At 34.6% G+C, this 15,104-nt stretch overlaps 1 protein-coding gene and 1 long non-coding RNA gene across 2 annotated transcripts in view; both read left to right on the plus strand.

Moving 5' to 3' along the window:
• Nucleotides 1–15,104, plus strand: part of LOC136036309 (uncharacterized) — a 487,034-nt gene that overhangs the window by 144,966 nt on the left and 326,964 nt on the right. The window lies entirely within an intron of this gene.
• The window catches only part of LOC136036292 (dihydrolipoyllysine-residue acetyltransferase component of pyruvate dehydrogenase complex-like), a 26,189-nt gene continuing 15,114 nt past the window's right edge, over nucleotides 4,030–15,104 (plus strand). Inside the window, exons 1-5 of the mRNA XM_065718437.1 lie at nucleotides 4,030–4,270; nucleotides 5,389–5,525; nucleotides 8,555–8,800; nucleotides 12,741–12,923; nucleotides 14,841–15,034. Of these exons, the coding sequence (XP_065574509.1) occupies nucleotides 4,045–4,270; nucleotides 5,389–5,525; nucleotides 8,555–8,800; nucleotides 12,741–12,923; nucleotides 14,841–15,034 (986 nt within the window). The 5' untranslated portion in view covers nucleotides 4,030–4,044. The remainder of the gene's footprint in view (nucleotides 4,271–5,388; nucleotides 5,526–8,554; nucleotides 8,801–12,740; nucleotides 12,924–14,840; nucleotides 15,035–15,104) is intronic.

A 15,104-nucleotide genomic window follows, 5' to 3' on the forward strand; every position in this document is an offset into this window, starting at 1 on the left:
CTCTGTTCTAAGTGTTGAAAATTCTTGTCTGATGTAGTGGAATCCCAGACCAACAAAATAAGTTCCTTCAGCCAAATTCAAACGTAGATGTTGGCTTCTGTAATGATATTCATTTCTTTTGAGAATTTCTTGTAGTTTACCTTGTCAAAATTTGTCAAACAGGCCCTATCAAAATATAGGTGAGTGTCAAAACCTCATTACACATGTAAAACAGATGAGAAACAAAATTTGAGGTTTCAAAATTCAAGGATCCTCTGACATGACAAAAACATAGTTGCCAAATTTACAGGTACTTTCTCAACAGCAAGAGGTTTTGATGATTATTATTTGTAATAACATTTCACATTGAAAAAGTCTTTTTTAAATTGCAGTTTTTCTAATTTGATGTTAGATGCAAGCCTTTTCCATCATCTGAGGAACTGCTCATTGGCCTTGTCCTATGTTCAAATTTTTAAGCATTTGACTTGGTTTATCACAACACCCTAATTCAATTATCACTAAATAGATTTGAAGTAGACCTCTTAGTAAATTTTATATCTGTTTTCTTTCAAATAGCAGTAAAATACAAAATATTCTCTCTGAATCTCTCCCTAATTAGCATGGAATTCCTCAAGGAACCCTGTAAGGACCACTCTTATATATAGTATTGGTTTGGTAAGATTCCCTCAAAGGGGGTTAATATGTAGATGGCCTTCTGATCCATGAAGAATGTCATAGAAATATCAGTAGTGACTCCAACAAAATCCTACCTATATTTTTGATGGAGCTAAGAATTTACATATGAAAGTATACCCCCTATTTCAAATATAATAACATTAAACTTCTTAAAATTCACTCCTGTTTTCTTAGACCCTATACCACCCACATGCTAATGAAACATGTAAACTCCTTGATGTCACAAACTTCTAAAAATCTTTAGTAGGACATGCATATTTCTAGAATTTTGGACTCTCCAGACAAAGGATAGTCAAATCTAAAAAAAATTTAAAGTGGTTTAAACTGGTTGAAATGGCCAAATGTTGACAACATTTTCACCATGAACAACAAAGAAATCTTTGCTGGATCATGAAAGCTGAGAAAAAGTGGGCCATTCCAGATAGCTTTTATTAGACACCTATGTCATACATTATATTATAGAGACACGTCACATGATTATACTCCTTATGATTTTCCAATTTTGTCCCTATACTTGAGGCAATTTTTCACTTTTTTACTTCCACTAGGGTTTTACACATTTAAAAAAGTTGAAGAGAAACATAGAAATAAAGTAAAAAGAATAGGTATGTTAAATCCACCAGTATCTGCCCAAATATTTTGACACTATGTTAAATTGGGTTCTGACTTTATCAAAAACAGGTAACTTTTTGTTCTGTCAAATTTGTTGGTCAAAATGCTCCAATTTAAGAAAATTGGAGTTTTGTATCCTTTCCTGATAAAACTTCAAACTTCTAATTTAACAGTTAGATTTGTAGATATTTTTTCTACATTCTAAAATCCTTTTCAAACTAAAAATTTTTAAATTAAGCCTTCTGGAGTAGTTTTTTTTTTTTTTTTTTTTTTTTTTTTTTTTTTTTTTATAACAAATACGATCACCAGTACCAATAAGGGACTGTCCATCCAAAGCATGAAGTTGGAACATCTCTTTCATCCCTATATTTTTAAAAAGACAGAAAAGTTTTTGAAGATGTGCAAAGACATCATGCCAAAGTGATATCTGACATGCAGGAGCTTCCATACCCAAACAGCCTATTGAAGCTGAATCTCCCTACACTTGTTTACTGAAGAAATGGATGGATTGCCGTTTTAGCCTATAAGTTAATGAGGGCTAATTCTTTCCAAGCATTATCCATACTGTTGGTCCCAACTCAAGAACTAGAGGCCATCACCTGAAACTTGTCAAGCAGTCTACTATATCTAGGATCTGTACACATTTTTTTCATCATTGATTGACAACAGTTAGAACAAACTATCTAATAAAACAGTTACTGCTGAATCCATTGATTTTTTCAAATGAAGGCTGGATGCTGAGTGATCCTCCAGAGAGTGTAAACTTGATTGGGATACTACTGGTCATGCGACAACACCTGGTAAATAAAGAACTTTGAATACAACACAAGTCATCTTCTGGAGCTCTACAAGAAGAAATGCTTAGATTGCTCCTAGCTGGAATGTAAAGTAATTAACAGAACCAGACAAAATACAATAACTTTTTTTTAAGCCTAGGATGTAAAGGGATTACTCATTGCAAGATGTATCTTTGCAGTAGGGCCATATCAAGAATTTTGTTTGGGGGAGGGGGCAAAAAAAGGTGCATTGCTTAGCAGTCAAAAGGTGTCAATTGAAAAAAATAGTAGACAAAAAAGTTAGCTAGTAGGAACAGCTAGCTGTCAATAAAAATTTAAAGAGCAGGCTATTTAAAAATTAATTATGCTCACATTTTCACAACTAATTTCCATTGGTAAACCAGCATTAATAATGGACCTCAGTCATGGTTTTACAATGTTTGCAAAAATAGGCTACTCTCCCTTTCTTAGAGTCAGTGAATATAAAGTGAAGAAGAATTTAAACATTAGGAGTTTCATTAAAGTCGTGAATATAATAATTTGGATTTTGTGTTAAAAGCCCCTAGCCAGAAACACCTTCCACTAGCAGGCAATATTTACTTTCCATGTTTACCCACTTCTTGTTTTCCCAACCAATAATAGCCTGGCTGCTTATTACTACTTTCAAATAATAGAAATAAAGAATAGAAAGCTAAACCACCTTTGTTTTCAAGCCTGTAAATAATGTCCTTAGGTCTGGTAGAAAAAATAATACAAATTTTCTAAATATGATAGTCCCTGCTCTGGCAATTGTATTGTAACTCTGGAATTATAACAGCAGTAGTTTTTGGATTTGGAAAGATCAGTGAATTATAAGTCAAATAATATATTTTTTTTCTTCCATTGTATTTTTGTCCCATAAGCACTATTTAAACAGGAATAGATCCACTAACCAACTTTGGGTAACACTTTTGATTCTTGGTCATTTATTTATCATTGAAAGTAATATATTTAGGTGAATAAAACTTCCACAAATTCACAGTCTTATTTATCTCATTTATGGGGAAAACTAGATGTTGTACATGATTTTTTCCCTTGAAAAGGGATAAGGAATTTTCGGGGATTATTAAAATGCTTAAGAATTTCTTTTGTACTTTTGGGTTCTATCTGGAGATCCCAGTTTTAAAATTTCAAAATTGTTTGTGCCAAAATTTGCCAGAGGTCTATTTCATAGAACCATCTTATGTTAACAACTTTATCATAGCTGGTAGCAATTAAGCAAAAGATAATGCAGATTGGAGACAGCAAGTGCAAGCCAAGTAAAACGAATAGGGTGATAAATATTGAAGCTGAAGAATGTTGCTAAAGACTTTCTTTTTTAGTATCTCGAAATGCTGATCCAGTTACTGTTGGCTCTTCTATTTAACAACGTTATAGTCAATAGACTGTTGACTGAGTGGAAAAAAAACCATTACTTTTGTGTCCACGTTGAGAGAGGTGGCATCACTACCATGTCAATGAATTTGAACCCTCAAATGCAGAAAAAGATAGAAGGTGGAAACGCTCTTATTACCTCGTAGTAACAGTTAACAGTTTTAGGCCTTGTAAACTGGGTGGGGGGTAAGGTACACCAAAATTACATTTGCAGAAATTTTTAGGCAATCAAGTGCCTTAATAGGAGTCTAAAAATATAACATAAAAAGAATTGAATGTTTTATGTAAAAAAAAACTGGGAAAGGTGGCAGCTCTTTTTCTCAAATGCTTCCAGGCTCCTAAAATGTCTTTATGGGAAGGATTACCCCCCTGCCCCTCCTCCTCTGCTGCGTGAGAAGGTGAACTTTTTCATATTGCAGTTTTGAAAAACCTGTAATTCAAAAATTTATAGATGGACAAAGATTTTTATTTTATTGGACCAGTAAATAGAAGTAGTTGTGATTTTAACGAGTAAAAACTTGTTTTCTTTATAGTAGTAAAAACTTTGAAAACAAAATTGTATATAAGGATGAAAGTTGCATATTTTTATGATTATGTTTGGTACATTTTCAGGCAGGGTAAAAATGTTTGTGTTACCAAACAGATAAGACGGATTTGTTTAAGCCAACAAACGAACAATGGTTTTACAAGGAGTTTTACTACTGGTAGTTACCCAGAGCATGTCCGAATCCCTCTTCCTGCTCTATCGCCAACTATGGAGACAGGAACAATTGTTAGCTGGGAGAAGAAAGAAGGTTTGATTCCAGTTAATGTATTGATTCTTTTTTTTTTCAATGATGGGGTATGAAGAATATCTAGGGCATCCTTTTCTTTGGTAAAAATATATTTGTTGCATTTCTACAGCCATATGGACATAGGTTTATGCACATCAGGGGCGCCTGCAAGAAATTTTCCGTGCGGTGGGGGGGGGGGTAGAGATCAGGATAGCAATGGCGGGTGGAGGCACAGGAATGTATTTTGGGATACATTTTTTGTAATAAATTTATTTAAGAAAAATAGAAAAAAAAATTCTCAATTAAGAAGATTAACTAACTTTACATGCAAAATAAAACAAAACTTTGGAAATTTTAAATGATGAGGATTTCTGAAAAAAAAGGGATCAATCCATTTAATATACGATATATTTAATTTATTATAAATTTAAACCTGATCCATTATGTCCAAAATTTAGAGTAAAAAAAAAGGAAAAAAAAGCTCAACCCGAAATGATGGGAAGATATATTGTTTTCCATGATTAAGACAGATGTAGTCTTGTCTTTATGCAATTTCCTAAGTCTTAGAATAGTCTGCAGAAGGATTAGAGATGGGAACTTAAAAATAGGTTTCATGGGGATATTCTAGGCTCTGATTTCATTTCTGTAAGCTTCACTTACCTGCCCTAGCTTAACAGGTTTTCAAGACCTTAAAAGTCCTTGAATTGGGATTTTGCCAAGATCTCCACATTCTTAAGTACCCTTATTCAAAAATAAATATCCATGTTTAGCCACTATGTTTTGATTATATAATGGCCATGTAAAATACCTGTGGACAAGTGTATTTGCTTGCCTCCCCATCCCAGGTGTGAAATTCTGTGGTTTCTTTTGGCAACGCAGGTTTTATTGCTCAGCACAGTCCTTGTTAGTGCACATTTAACTTTGTTTGTTTTTGTTTTCCTTCAACTGAGCTTTTTTTTTCAAGGTCTTAGGTTGAATGAAGGAGGCACGTGATCTGAATTCTAGCGAGACATTCTCTGAGCGTTTGACCCAGTCAAACGCTTTCAAACGTTCTACGTCGTCTTTCTAAGTGCATATCCTAATTTTTTGCTATTAATGTTCTTTGTATGAATCTTGAATTTCTTTTCTTTTCATCTAAGGTGATAAGCTGAATGAAGGAGACCTTCTTGCTGAAATTGAAACAGACAAGGCGACCATGGGCTTTGAAACACCTGAAGAAGGCTACTTAGCTAAAATTCTTGTGCCCTCTGGCGCAAAAGATGTGCCTATAGGAAAGGTAAAGAGTCTTTGTATTACTAATTTTGAGAGATTTAAGAGGCAGTTATGTGAAAACGTTTTTACTGATGTTACCTTATACAAGTACTATTAGCAAATTAGCTTGTATAGTTTTCTCTATTCTCTTGCCATATCAGTGGTCGCTTCTTCTTCTCCTATTGATAGGAGGTCTGTAAACTGGAAAAGCGAGTTCTTTCGCCTCTTTCATGACCTAGCTATGACAGTGCTTCTAGATTGTGGGCTCATTCACTAAGGCAAAGCTGCCAGCGCGCTAAAACAACAAAGAGAGGTACAAAAAATTAATCCCTTTTTAGCAGTTCGTTTATCACGTGAAAATCATTTTGAACATATCTTTATCCAGATGTATATTTTTTTTTTTGGAGGAGGCAGGAGTTCAGAATAGTACTGGGTGCCTGAGGTTTTTGTTTTACTTTGAGCAAAGATGCTTGAGGAATAGTTTTCTCACTTTTATGCTGACAGTCAAATATTACAAATTGGCAGTTTCATCTGATGAGAGACAATTACATTATAGGGGAAAATGGCGCCCTCAATTAAAAAGGTTCTCTTTAGCTAAAGGCTTCATTATTTCAGCCAGAATTATATTACTGCCTCATATCTTGAAGAGAATAGAGGTAACATCTATTGGTTTTGCCTTGTTTGGTTCTTTGTCTGAATGTATCCCTAGTAATGATGTTCATGGAAGAGGCTATGGAGGCAGCCTTGGCTGCTGGTAAACCTGCCATCTCATTATATTTGATACGTTTGTGGCTAGGAATGCATTTGGAATACATCAAACTGCCATGGGAATGCAGTTTTAGGAGCTTGCTACTGAATTATTTAAGGTTGCTTTCATCAGCAAATCTTTTAATCTTTAGAAGTAGAATTGTATTGTTTTTAGAATAAACTTTGAATTTAATGGCAAGACAGTGTAGAAAAATTATACTTTTAATAAAAAACGAATGGGTCCCAGAATTCTCAGTAAAAACGTTTTGTCCTTCTACCTGTTCTACTAGATGCAATAGTACCATAGATTCACCCATTGCTGTTGACAAAAGTTTTTCCCTTAACCATCTACTGTGAGTAAGCCAAGCCACACCATATTCGTACCTGTTCATAAAAAAGACTAATACGTATTTTTCCATGACTTAACGCCACATTTGCCCTACTGAAGCGGAAAACCGATTTTCTTTTTGAAAAGATAGAAATTACTTCCTTGCAACAGCCGGGATTCGACGTCTGTCTCCATTATTTCTAGCTGCAGGAGAAGAAATAGATTGGATGAACTTGTATAAATACTAATTTATTCCCAACTTTTGGCTTTTAATGCTATATCTTTTGGCAGATCCATCTCATATCTTCTGATTTAAGCTTCCACCATTTCTAATTCCAAAAAATTATGTTTGATTGCAATTATACAACCTGATTGATCAATGATAATTTTACGCTTGAAAGTTGCAGTGTCCAACTTGACAATTTACGAACTGGGTGCATTATTCGCGCGGCAGTTGTTCACAATTCTGATTTTATCCGCAAGTGCAACTGTATTGTAGACTGGGTGTAATTCAAAAGAAAAGCTTTCTCAAATTATCTTTTGTTCACGTTATCATCTGTAGTTTAATAAACAAGGTAACATTGATCTTCCTGTGTTTGATTTATTGTGCTGTAAATCTAGATTAATTAGGATGTGTTAAAACCTGTATTTTGAAATTGTCTGTTCATCAAAAAACTTACCATGAGCAAATAAAGCTAAGCTTATATGATGCTTCATTTTTACCTAAGATTCTCTTTTGTTACTTGTCTTATGTAACTATGGTTGTCTTATGTAATCACGTTCTTGAATAAGAATACTCTTTAGGCGTTATTGCTGGCGAGCATTGTAAATAAGAGAAGAAAAAAGGAAGAGAGAAAGTGTTTAATAGCTGTTTATTATTTCTGTAAAGTGTTGAAAACTATTGCTTATTGGATTGATAAAAAAATATAATTAAATGAGAGAGTGATCATTTCTTTAGCAAGCCAAATCTTGCAGATTGTGTAGGAATCCTTTCCAACTCTTTTGGAATAGAGTTGGAGCACCCAACCAACATTCCAAGAAGGGGAGGGGGTGAAATGCGGTTGCTATAAAGTATATAATGGTCACAGAAAACCTGGAAAAGTCATGAAATTTATGGGATAAGGAAAGAGGTCAAGGATTTTCTGAAATTCTGCCATTCTGGAGTTATGATTTTCTGGTTATTGTTTCTCACCCAGATTGAGAGACTAATTCACCATGCTTAATTTGTCTAAAAATGAGAGAGTAAAACCTTAGAAATTGTAATAGATTCACGGAAGTCGAAATGGTAATTTTGTTGCTTTCTTTCTGTATAAAGTTAATTTGTATTTCTGGACCGTTTGAAAAAAAAGTCTGGAGAGTTTGGTCATTTTAAAGGATTTTCAAACGGTCAAACTATTAAGTTTGCTTATAGGAGACTTGTTGCGGAAGTTCTTGTTGAAAAAAACAATAAAAAAACAACTAAAAATAGATTTGTGAAAAAAATATTGTGCTTCTTTTTTTACATTTTTGTGGCTTTTCTCTAAATGTTCATAAAAACAATTGCTGATCTTCACTCAAGTATTCATTGAATCGCTAACCCGAGTTACTAGGAAATGAATTGAACAAAAACGTATACTAAAAATAAAAAAATACTGAGCTCTTGTCGCATGCAATTTATGTCAAATACTCCTACAGGATAGGATTTGATTTTTTTGTTAAATGTTCTGCAATATAGTTTTTGATATTCTCGGTATTTTTAGCTTTGTGAATAACATTATTCTCATTCACTTTGGAGATTATTTTGTAGTTCCGAATGCTACATAACTCTACTTCCACAAGGGGTGATGGGCTCGAACTATCATCTAGCCTCCTGTATGTCGTAATAAGTCAAGTTTCTCGCTTTTTGACCTTCCTCCACACTGCAGTTGGGATCTGTACGCTTACTAACCTAACTTATCCACAAGCACATGTATATATTAAGGAAAAAATAACTATTTTAGCTTGTTTGCATCATTGTTTCCAACGAAGAAGACGTTGCGGCGTTCAAAGACTTTGCTGATTCTAGTGAGACTGTAGAACCTCAAAAAGTTGAGCCTCCAACTCCTCAGCCCACTCCAGTTGCAGCTCCCTCACCGCTTGCTGGGCCTCCAAACCCGGAAAAGGTACCTGAGTCATCTCCTGCTGATAGAATCTTTGCTAGTCCTCTAGCCAGAAGAGTTGCTGCAGAGCAGGGTATTTCACTTGCTGTAAGTTCTTTCTGAATTTTTCTTTTTTTTTAAAATGCTTTTTGTGAACATTATCGTATGTGTAGTTTAGGACTTGAAAGTTAAGAGTTAAAAACTATTGTAATTTTAAGCAATTGAGTCAACTTTGACCAACCCCCTAGTTTGAAGAGTTGGCAAAAGCCAGTGGCCAATTGAAATACACGCCTTCAACACATGGTTGCTTAAAATAATTGTTTTAAACAACGAACACGTATTGACACTCGTATATGGCAAAGATAAGTAGCAATAGTTGAAAAAAAAGATTATGGTATTTCAACATAATGCTTAAAAGAAAGCTAGATGTACTTCTAATTTGTTGCGCTAGTCCAATGATCTATTTATGTATTTTTAATTTCCATACGGTACTTTTTGTTCAATTTTTAGTAATGTAAGCTATCCTTCACTCTCATCCCCGCCTGGAGCTTTTGATTTAACTAGCACATGATAGAGTAAGTATTTGTTGATGCTCTCCCAAGAGTTGAGCAGATTTGCACTGAGCCGTAATTTTTTACCTTTCATAAATGTTGCCTTTTTTGCCCCCCCCCCCTCTGGAATAAACTGTACACGTGTCTAGACTAGCTGGTAGACTTGAAAACGCCAGACCATTTCAATCAGCCCGCCAATACTGAACATAGAGGAGGGCTGTTTAATGGTTCATTTTAAAGGAAATTACTATGTCTAGTATCTTTTTGTAATTAACGAAGCATAATGTTAAAATAAAAGGTATTTTTGACAAAAAATGTATCTGTGAATACAAGTTGATATAAAAGCCAAAAATCGCAAGGATATCAGAATCTAAAATTGCAGAACACTAAAAAAAAAAAAAAAAAAAAAAAAAAATCAATTCCTATCCTGTAGGACAATTTGACATAAATTGAATATGATGCTTTACCTGAGTAACTCTGCTGCCCGGTTCCTTGGAGCTCGTTCTTTGCTATATCTAGCTAAGAAAAATCCGAAGGCTTGATCCTGTTTGTGATATATGCGTATCTGTTTATACCTTCTCAGTTGCACCTAGCACTGCAGCCTAGTAAAGAACGAACCATGACCCATAGTAATCCAAAAAATAATATTAAAAAAAAACTGGCTTGTGAGAAAGAATTGCCATTCGTAACTGCATCCGGAATGATAACTATTTCGTTATAATATTGAATATGGACTGGTCTTGGTCGTAAACTTCTCTAGGTACTTCTCAAGTTATAATCTTTCATTTCGAAACAACCCAGCCCATTTACACCTACTTTAAGAACCTCCGAACCGTATGGTAGCGCAGTGAATTGATGCTCTGCTTGGCAATACGGGGCCCGGGGTTCAATTCCCGCTGCCGCCAGTTCGGATGAGAGGATTACTACCTGTCCCTGTAAAAAAACAAGCAATTGTCACGTCGATTCGACGTCTCTATGCGCCATCCATAGCTCTGCAAGATCTCTACCCCCCCTTCCTTATAAGGGTCTACCTAGTCTTCTGTACTTCTGCTCCTCAATTACAATTTGAGAAGTCTTTAATGAACTCGACCCCAAAGAGATTTATCCTATGCTGTGTCTGAAAATAATTCATAAAAAAAGAAAAAACTAAACACCTTTTTTTTTTAGCCCCTTTCAGGTTTTAATTAATATGAAAGACCTTCTCTCAGGTTAATCGACCATAGATGTATTGACCTTACCCCAAATTTGCATAGCTTCCTTCGACAGATGAGGTATACTTTTTTTTCAGACTACAGTATTATTATTTAAGAATTAACGACATTTCTTGACTACTAAGGTCCCTGCGTCGGCCCTGCAGTGCATTCCTGCAGTGTGATTCGATCTCTGGGTCCCATATTACCAAACAGACTACAGTAACTGAGGAGTTAAGTAGAATTCAAATCAAAACAACCGTAATATATTCGGCTATGTCAGACCGAAAATTTGTTGCAAAAGCTTTTTCCTGTAAACTTTCTAAAGGTATTTTGTCTTTTTCACTGAGAAATAGATTGTTGTCAACTCTCAGTAATCGCCTGAAGCTTTCATTTAAATTCTTTCCTTTTTATCGATAAATTCTTTGATCCTGATAATCTCACTACGGAACTGTTTTTTCACAACTTGAGGTAATATTTACCTCAGTAAGTTTCGGTTGCTGACTAATTCATGTTGGCTGAAGTTAATAAAGATAATCTATTTTTAAGTAAAAGAACGAATTTTAGGGTCTTGTCCTTCTTGAGTAAAAAAAGAAAATTCTTTCATTCTAGAAAGAGTCTAATTGTTACTTCTTTGATGACCTTGTAACAGCGTAGTGGATACATCTGTGCTTCTAAATTTGAGGTATCCAGGTTCAATCTAGAGTGGGATCAAGCTTGGGTGACAAGCTTGCTACTTGTCTCTGTAAAAAACAAGCAAAATATAATCTTATCGCATCCAAGAAGAAGACTTCTCCAATTTGGATATTGACACAATGTATTATCTAATCATAAATACCTTTTTGTCCTGTGGTGGCGCAGTGGGTTTGACCTTAGCTTGGTAATACGGGACCCAGAGATCGAATCACGCTGCAGTAATGCACTGTAGGGCCGACGCAGGGACGCTAGTAGTCAAGAAGCGTCGTTAATCTGATACAATACTTCTTTGATGCTAGAATTGGGTGTTTTATTACAGGATTTACGCTGAAGGGAGGGCGTGTGCTTCATTGCTACAAAGCTTTTGTGGCAAAGTGAAGAACTGGCGGTGGCTTCAACTGACTTTTGATGAATTGTTTACTTGGTATAGATGACGCAAAGTAATTCTTACTTCAAATGTACAATCGAACGTGATCCGAATTTAATGTTCTCTGAAGCATGTTCCCTCAATCTTGTATTCAACAGATAGTGACACTTGGGAACTTTATCACTTTAATTTTTTTTTGTTTTCAACGATTAAATAAAGAACAGACATGTCCCTTTTCCGTACTTTGTGTAATATTATTGGATAAGTAGACATTTGTAGGTGTGTTAGCTTTTTAATTCCTTTTTGATGCTTATCCATAATATTGTTATATTCATACTGTTTTCATTCCTTGAAACAAAAAAATTACAATTATTCCTGGGATTTTCAATTGGTTGGTCAATCAACTGGCTAGTCATTACGATTGTGATATTTTGTTTAGAAACAAATAGTATTAAAAAAAAAAAAAAAATCATTGTCGTTCATTAAGTGAAGTGGAAGCTCTAATGCTTAGTCATTTAGCAAAGATTCCTACTAAAAACCAGTTTTTTGGTACAATATAAAATTGGCAAAAATTTTAGTAGTTAGTAGGTTTTTATATACAATAAATTTTTACAGACTATACTCTTTAAGGGATGATTTAAAATGCTATTGGTCCAGTTAAGATGCGTAGGCATGGTTGGAACAGAACTATCAATACATAAGACCCGCCTTGAAAAAAATATTAGGGCGCTATTCGTGACTAGCAGAAATCGGAGAGCCGTTATTTGCGAGAAGACAAGGATTAGCTAGACTTGGAAAGTGGATTCAGGCTGCTACTCAAAAATGTTTCTAGTTTATAGTGGTAAATTCAAATTATTATGCTCAAGACTAGAATAAAACTCGCATTTTCGACTTTTTTTCTTCACTTTATTTTCAATTGCTTTAAAAAATGCACAGTATTTTTGAAAACCTTACAAAATCATGGGTGAGACCCAATTATTAACTGTAGTTAAAGACACAAAGTCATAATGACAGTAGGAGCATGGTCAATTTTCAAATACCCAGTTTTTCTGTCGTTATTCGCTATAATTTTCACTTGCTGCTCTTATAAGACAGCTTTGCTTACCACTAGATATTCTGGTACTTTTTTGTCGCTAAGACAAAATTTGTTGCGAATAACTGCATATTACTGGCATGGAAATTGCCTTTTCATTTTCCATATTTCTCTCTGGCAGTCTTAAAGTAATTTTTATTTTCATTTGTAGTCAGTCGAGAAAGGAAGTGGCATCTTTGGTTCTGTTACTTCTCGTGATATAGAGGCTGCACTGAAATCTGCACCACCCAAGACCACACCAGTAATAGCTCAAGGTGGTGCAGCAGAGTATGTAGATCTGCCAGTCAGTAACATCCGTGGCGTTATTGCCAAACGTCTACTTCAGTCTAAGCAGGTTTGTTTTAGCATTCAATTTTTTACCTTAAAAAAATATGTCCTATTTCTTTTTAACTGTGCATAATGGAACTGTTTTTGAAATTGACTTACGAGAGTTTTTTGGGATTCCTTTAACGTTTGAGGCTCCTCAATTTTAAGTGCCAAAAGTTGTATCCCCAACTTTTGAAAATTTCATAACGTCAGCAAATTATTTAAAAATCAAACTGTTATGAAAAAACTCCGATCGCGTGCCCTCTCCTAAACACAGCTCCGATTTCGAATGAACAGAGAAAAAAGAAAAATATGACAAATGATATCGTCTCTTTTTATAGGCTGTAATATGTAACTGGACAAAGGAAGTATGAAAAATATATAACAGAAAGGAAGACAGAGAAAAGCCTGATTGAAATCACTGTTTTATTTAAAGATACATTGTTCTTGTTCTCAACGAATTTCTTCTTGTTCTCAACAATGCTTTACTGTAAGAAAAAAACTATTATGGACATTATGGACTATTATGAACAGTAATAAATGTTAGGTAAGGAATACGGCATTGAACTCTACAGTCCCTATCAGCGGTGATGATCTCCATTTCATGGCCCTTCGTCCAGGAAGTGCAATAGAGGTTTGGGGACCCTCATCATCCAGGAAGTACAATAGAGGGTTGGGGACTCTTTACACCTTTCCAAGAAGTTCTCATTTCACTCTAATCTTTCCTTATGACATCCTGCCACCCCATTCGTGGACGACCGGCTTTTCGTTTGTGCTACTAAGACTAGATGAGAACTTTCTAGTGATCGACACGGAAACGACATAACATGGGAAATGGTGAGAATAGTATACCAAAATGTGGGTTTGGATCACTGCCGCTTTGACAAAAAAAATTTGACAGTTTAAGAACCCTGTTGGCTGTCGTTTAGCCCAGTCAAAGCTATGTTCATAAATGTGTTGAAACTAATATTTGAGCTAAATTAAGGGAGATGGCAGTTTAAAATAACGAAAATAATAAATTCCCTAATGTTGAACCCCCAAAAACACTTATCAGAGCAAACGGTTTGAGATCTTTGTTAGCCTGCTTAAGTAGTTTAGTTTTGTTATTGTTTTTTTCTTAACCATACCTGAATTGATTGTTACCTAAAGGTTTTTAAAGACATCAGTAATTCCTATCATCTTGTCTACCTTCTTGTAAACCTTCTTGTTTGAGTTAGGTAAAGGTTTTCTGTCGAAACACTTATTGTTATTCTAATAAGGCTAACAATTTTAGAAATAGCCTCACATTTTTATGCGAAAAACATTGCATAAAAACTTTGCACAAGCAAAGTTCTTCGCTATTTATCTGTTGTCTTTTCTCTGTCTGTTTAAAGGTTTAAATTAAACATCTGATTTTACCATGTGTTATCTATGATTTATTTTCGTTCGATTTTATTTTGGATCTAATGTATGCTAATTGTTTGTATTTTTATTCCTCTTTTTTTGTTTACATTGTACTGTTATTACTGTTCTAAAAATGAGCTTAAAGAAACAAGTTTGACTCTCCTTGTAAATTCCTTTTCTGATTTATTGCCTGTTCGTATTAATAAATTCTTCGCAAAATAGTAATAACTAATGATTTTTTAAGGGAAAAGCTCATAAACCTCACATCTCAAAATAGGGATGAAGACATTTTCACTTTTTTCGAAAAGAAATAAAATTTAGTTATAAATATTGTCTTGCAAAGGGGGAAGAAGGCTGATAACCAGGGGGTAAATGTTGTCATTTACCCACTGTAACATATTTGTTGATTTAATGTGTGATACATGTAGCTTGTTTTTGCAAGATTGTTAGTGTCTGTATTGTTTGTTAATGAACTGCTAATCTTGACACCATCAGTTGGTAGTAAAATACAATTGACTGTCGAGGAATTTTAATTATCTAATCACCTTTGTGCAAATTTTAGACCATACCCCATTATTATCTATCAGTTGATGTAAATATGGACGCAGTTATGAAGCTGAGAGAAGAATTGAATAAACACGTCGAAAAAGATGGTTACAAGCTTAGCGTTAATGATTTTGTCATCAAGGCATCTGCCTTAGCTTGTAAGAAAGTTCCCGAGGCAAATTCTTCATGGCAGGATACGTTTATTCGACAGTAAGTTGACAGTATTATTTTTAGCGACAGCGAATTTCCAAATGTTAATGTTTAATGTATAATTTCAACG

This window comes from Artemia franciscana, chromosome 15 (assembly GCF_032884065.1).
Source record: "Artemia franciscana chromosome 15, ASM3288406v1, whole genome shotgun sequence".
Taxonomy (NCBI): domain Eukaryota; kingdom Metazoa; phylum Arthropoda; class Branchiopoda; order Anostraca; family Artemiidae; genus Artemia; species Artemia franciscana.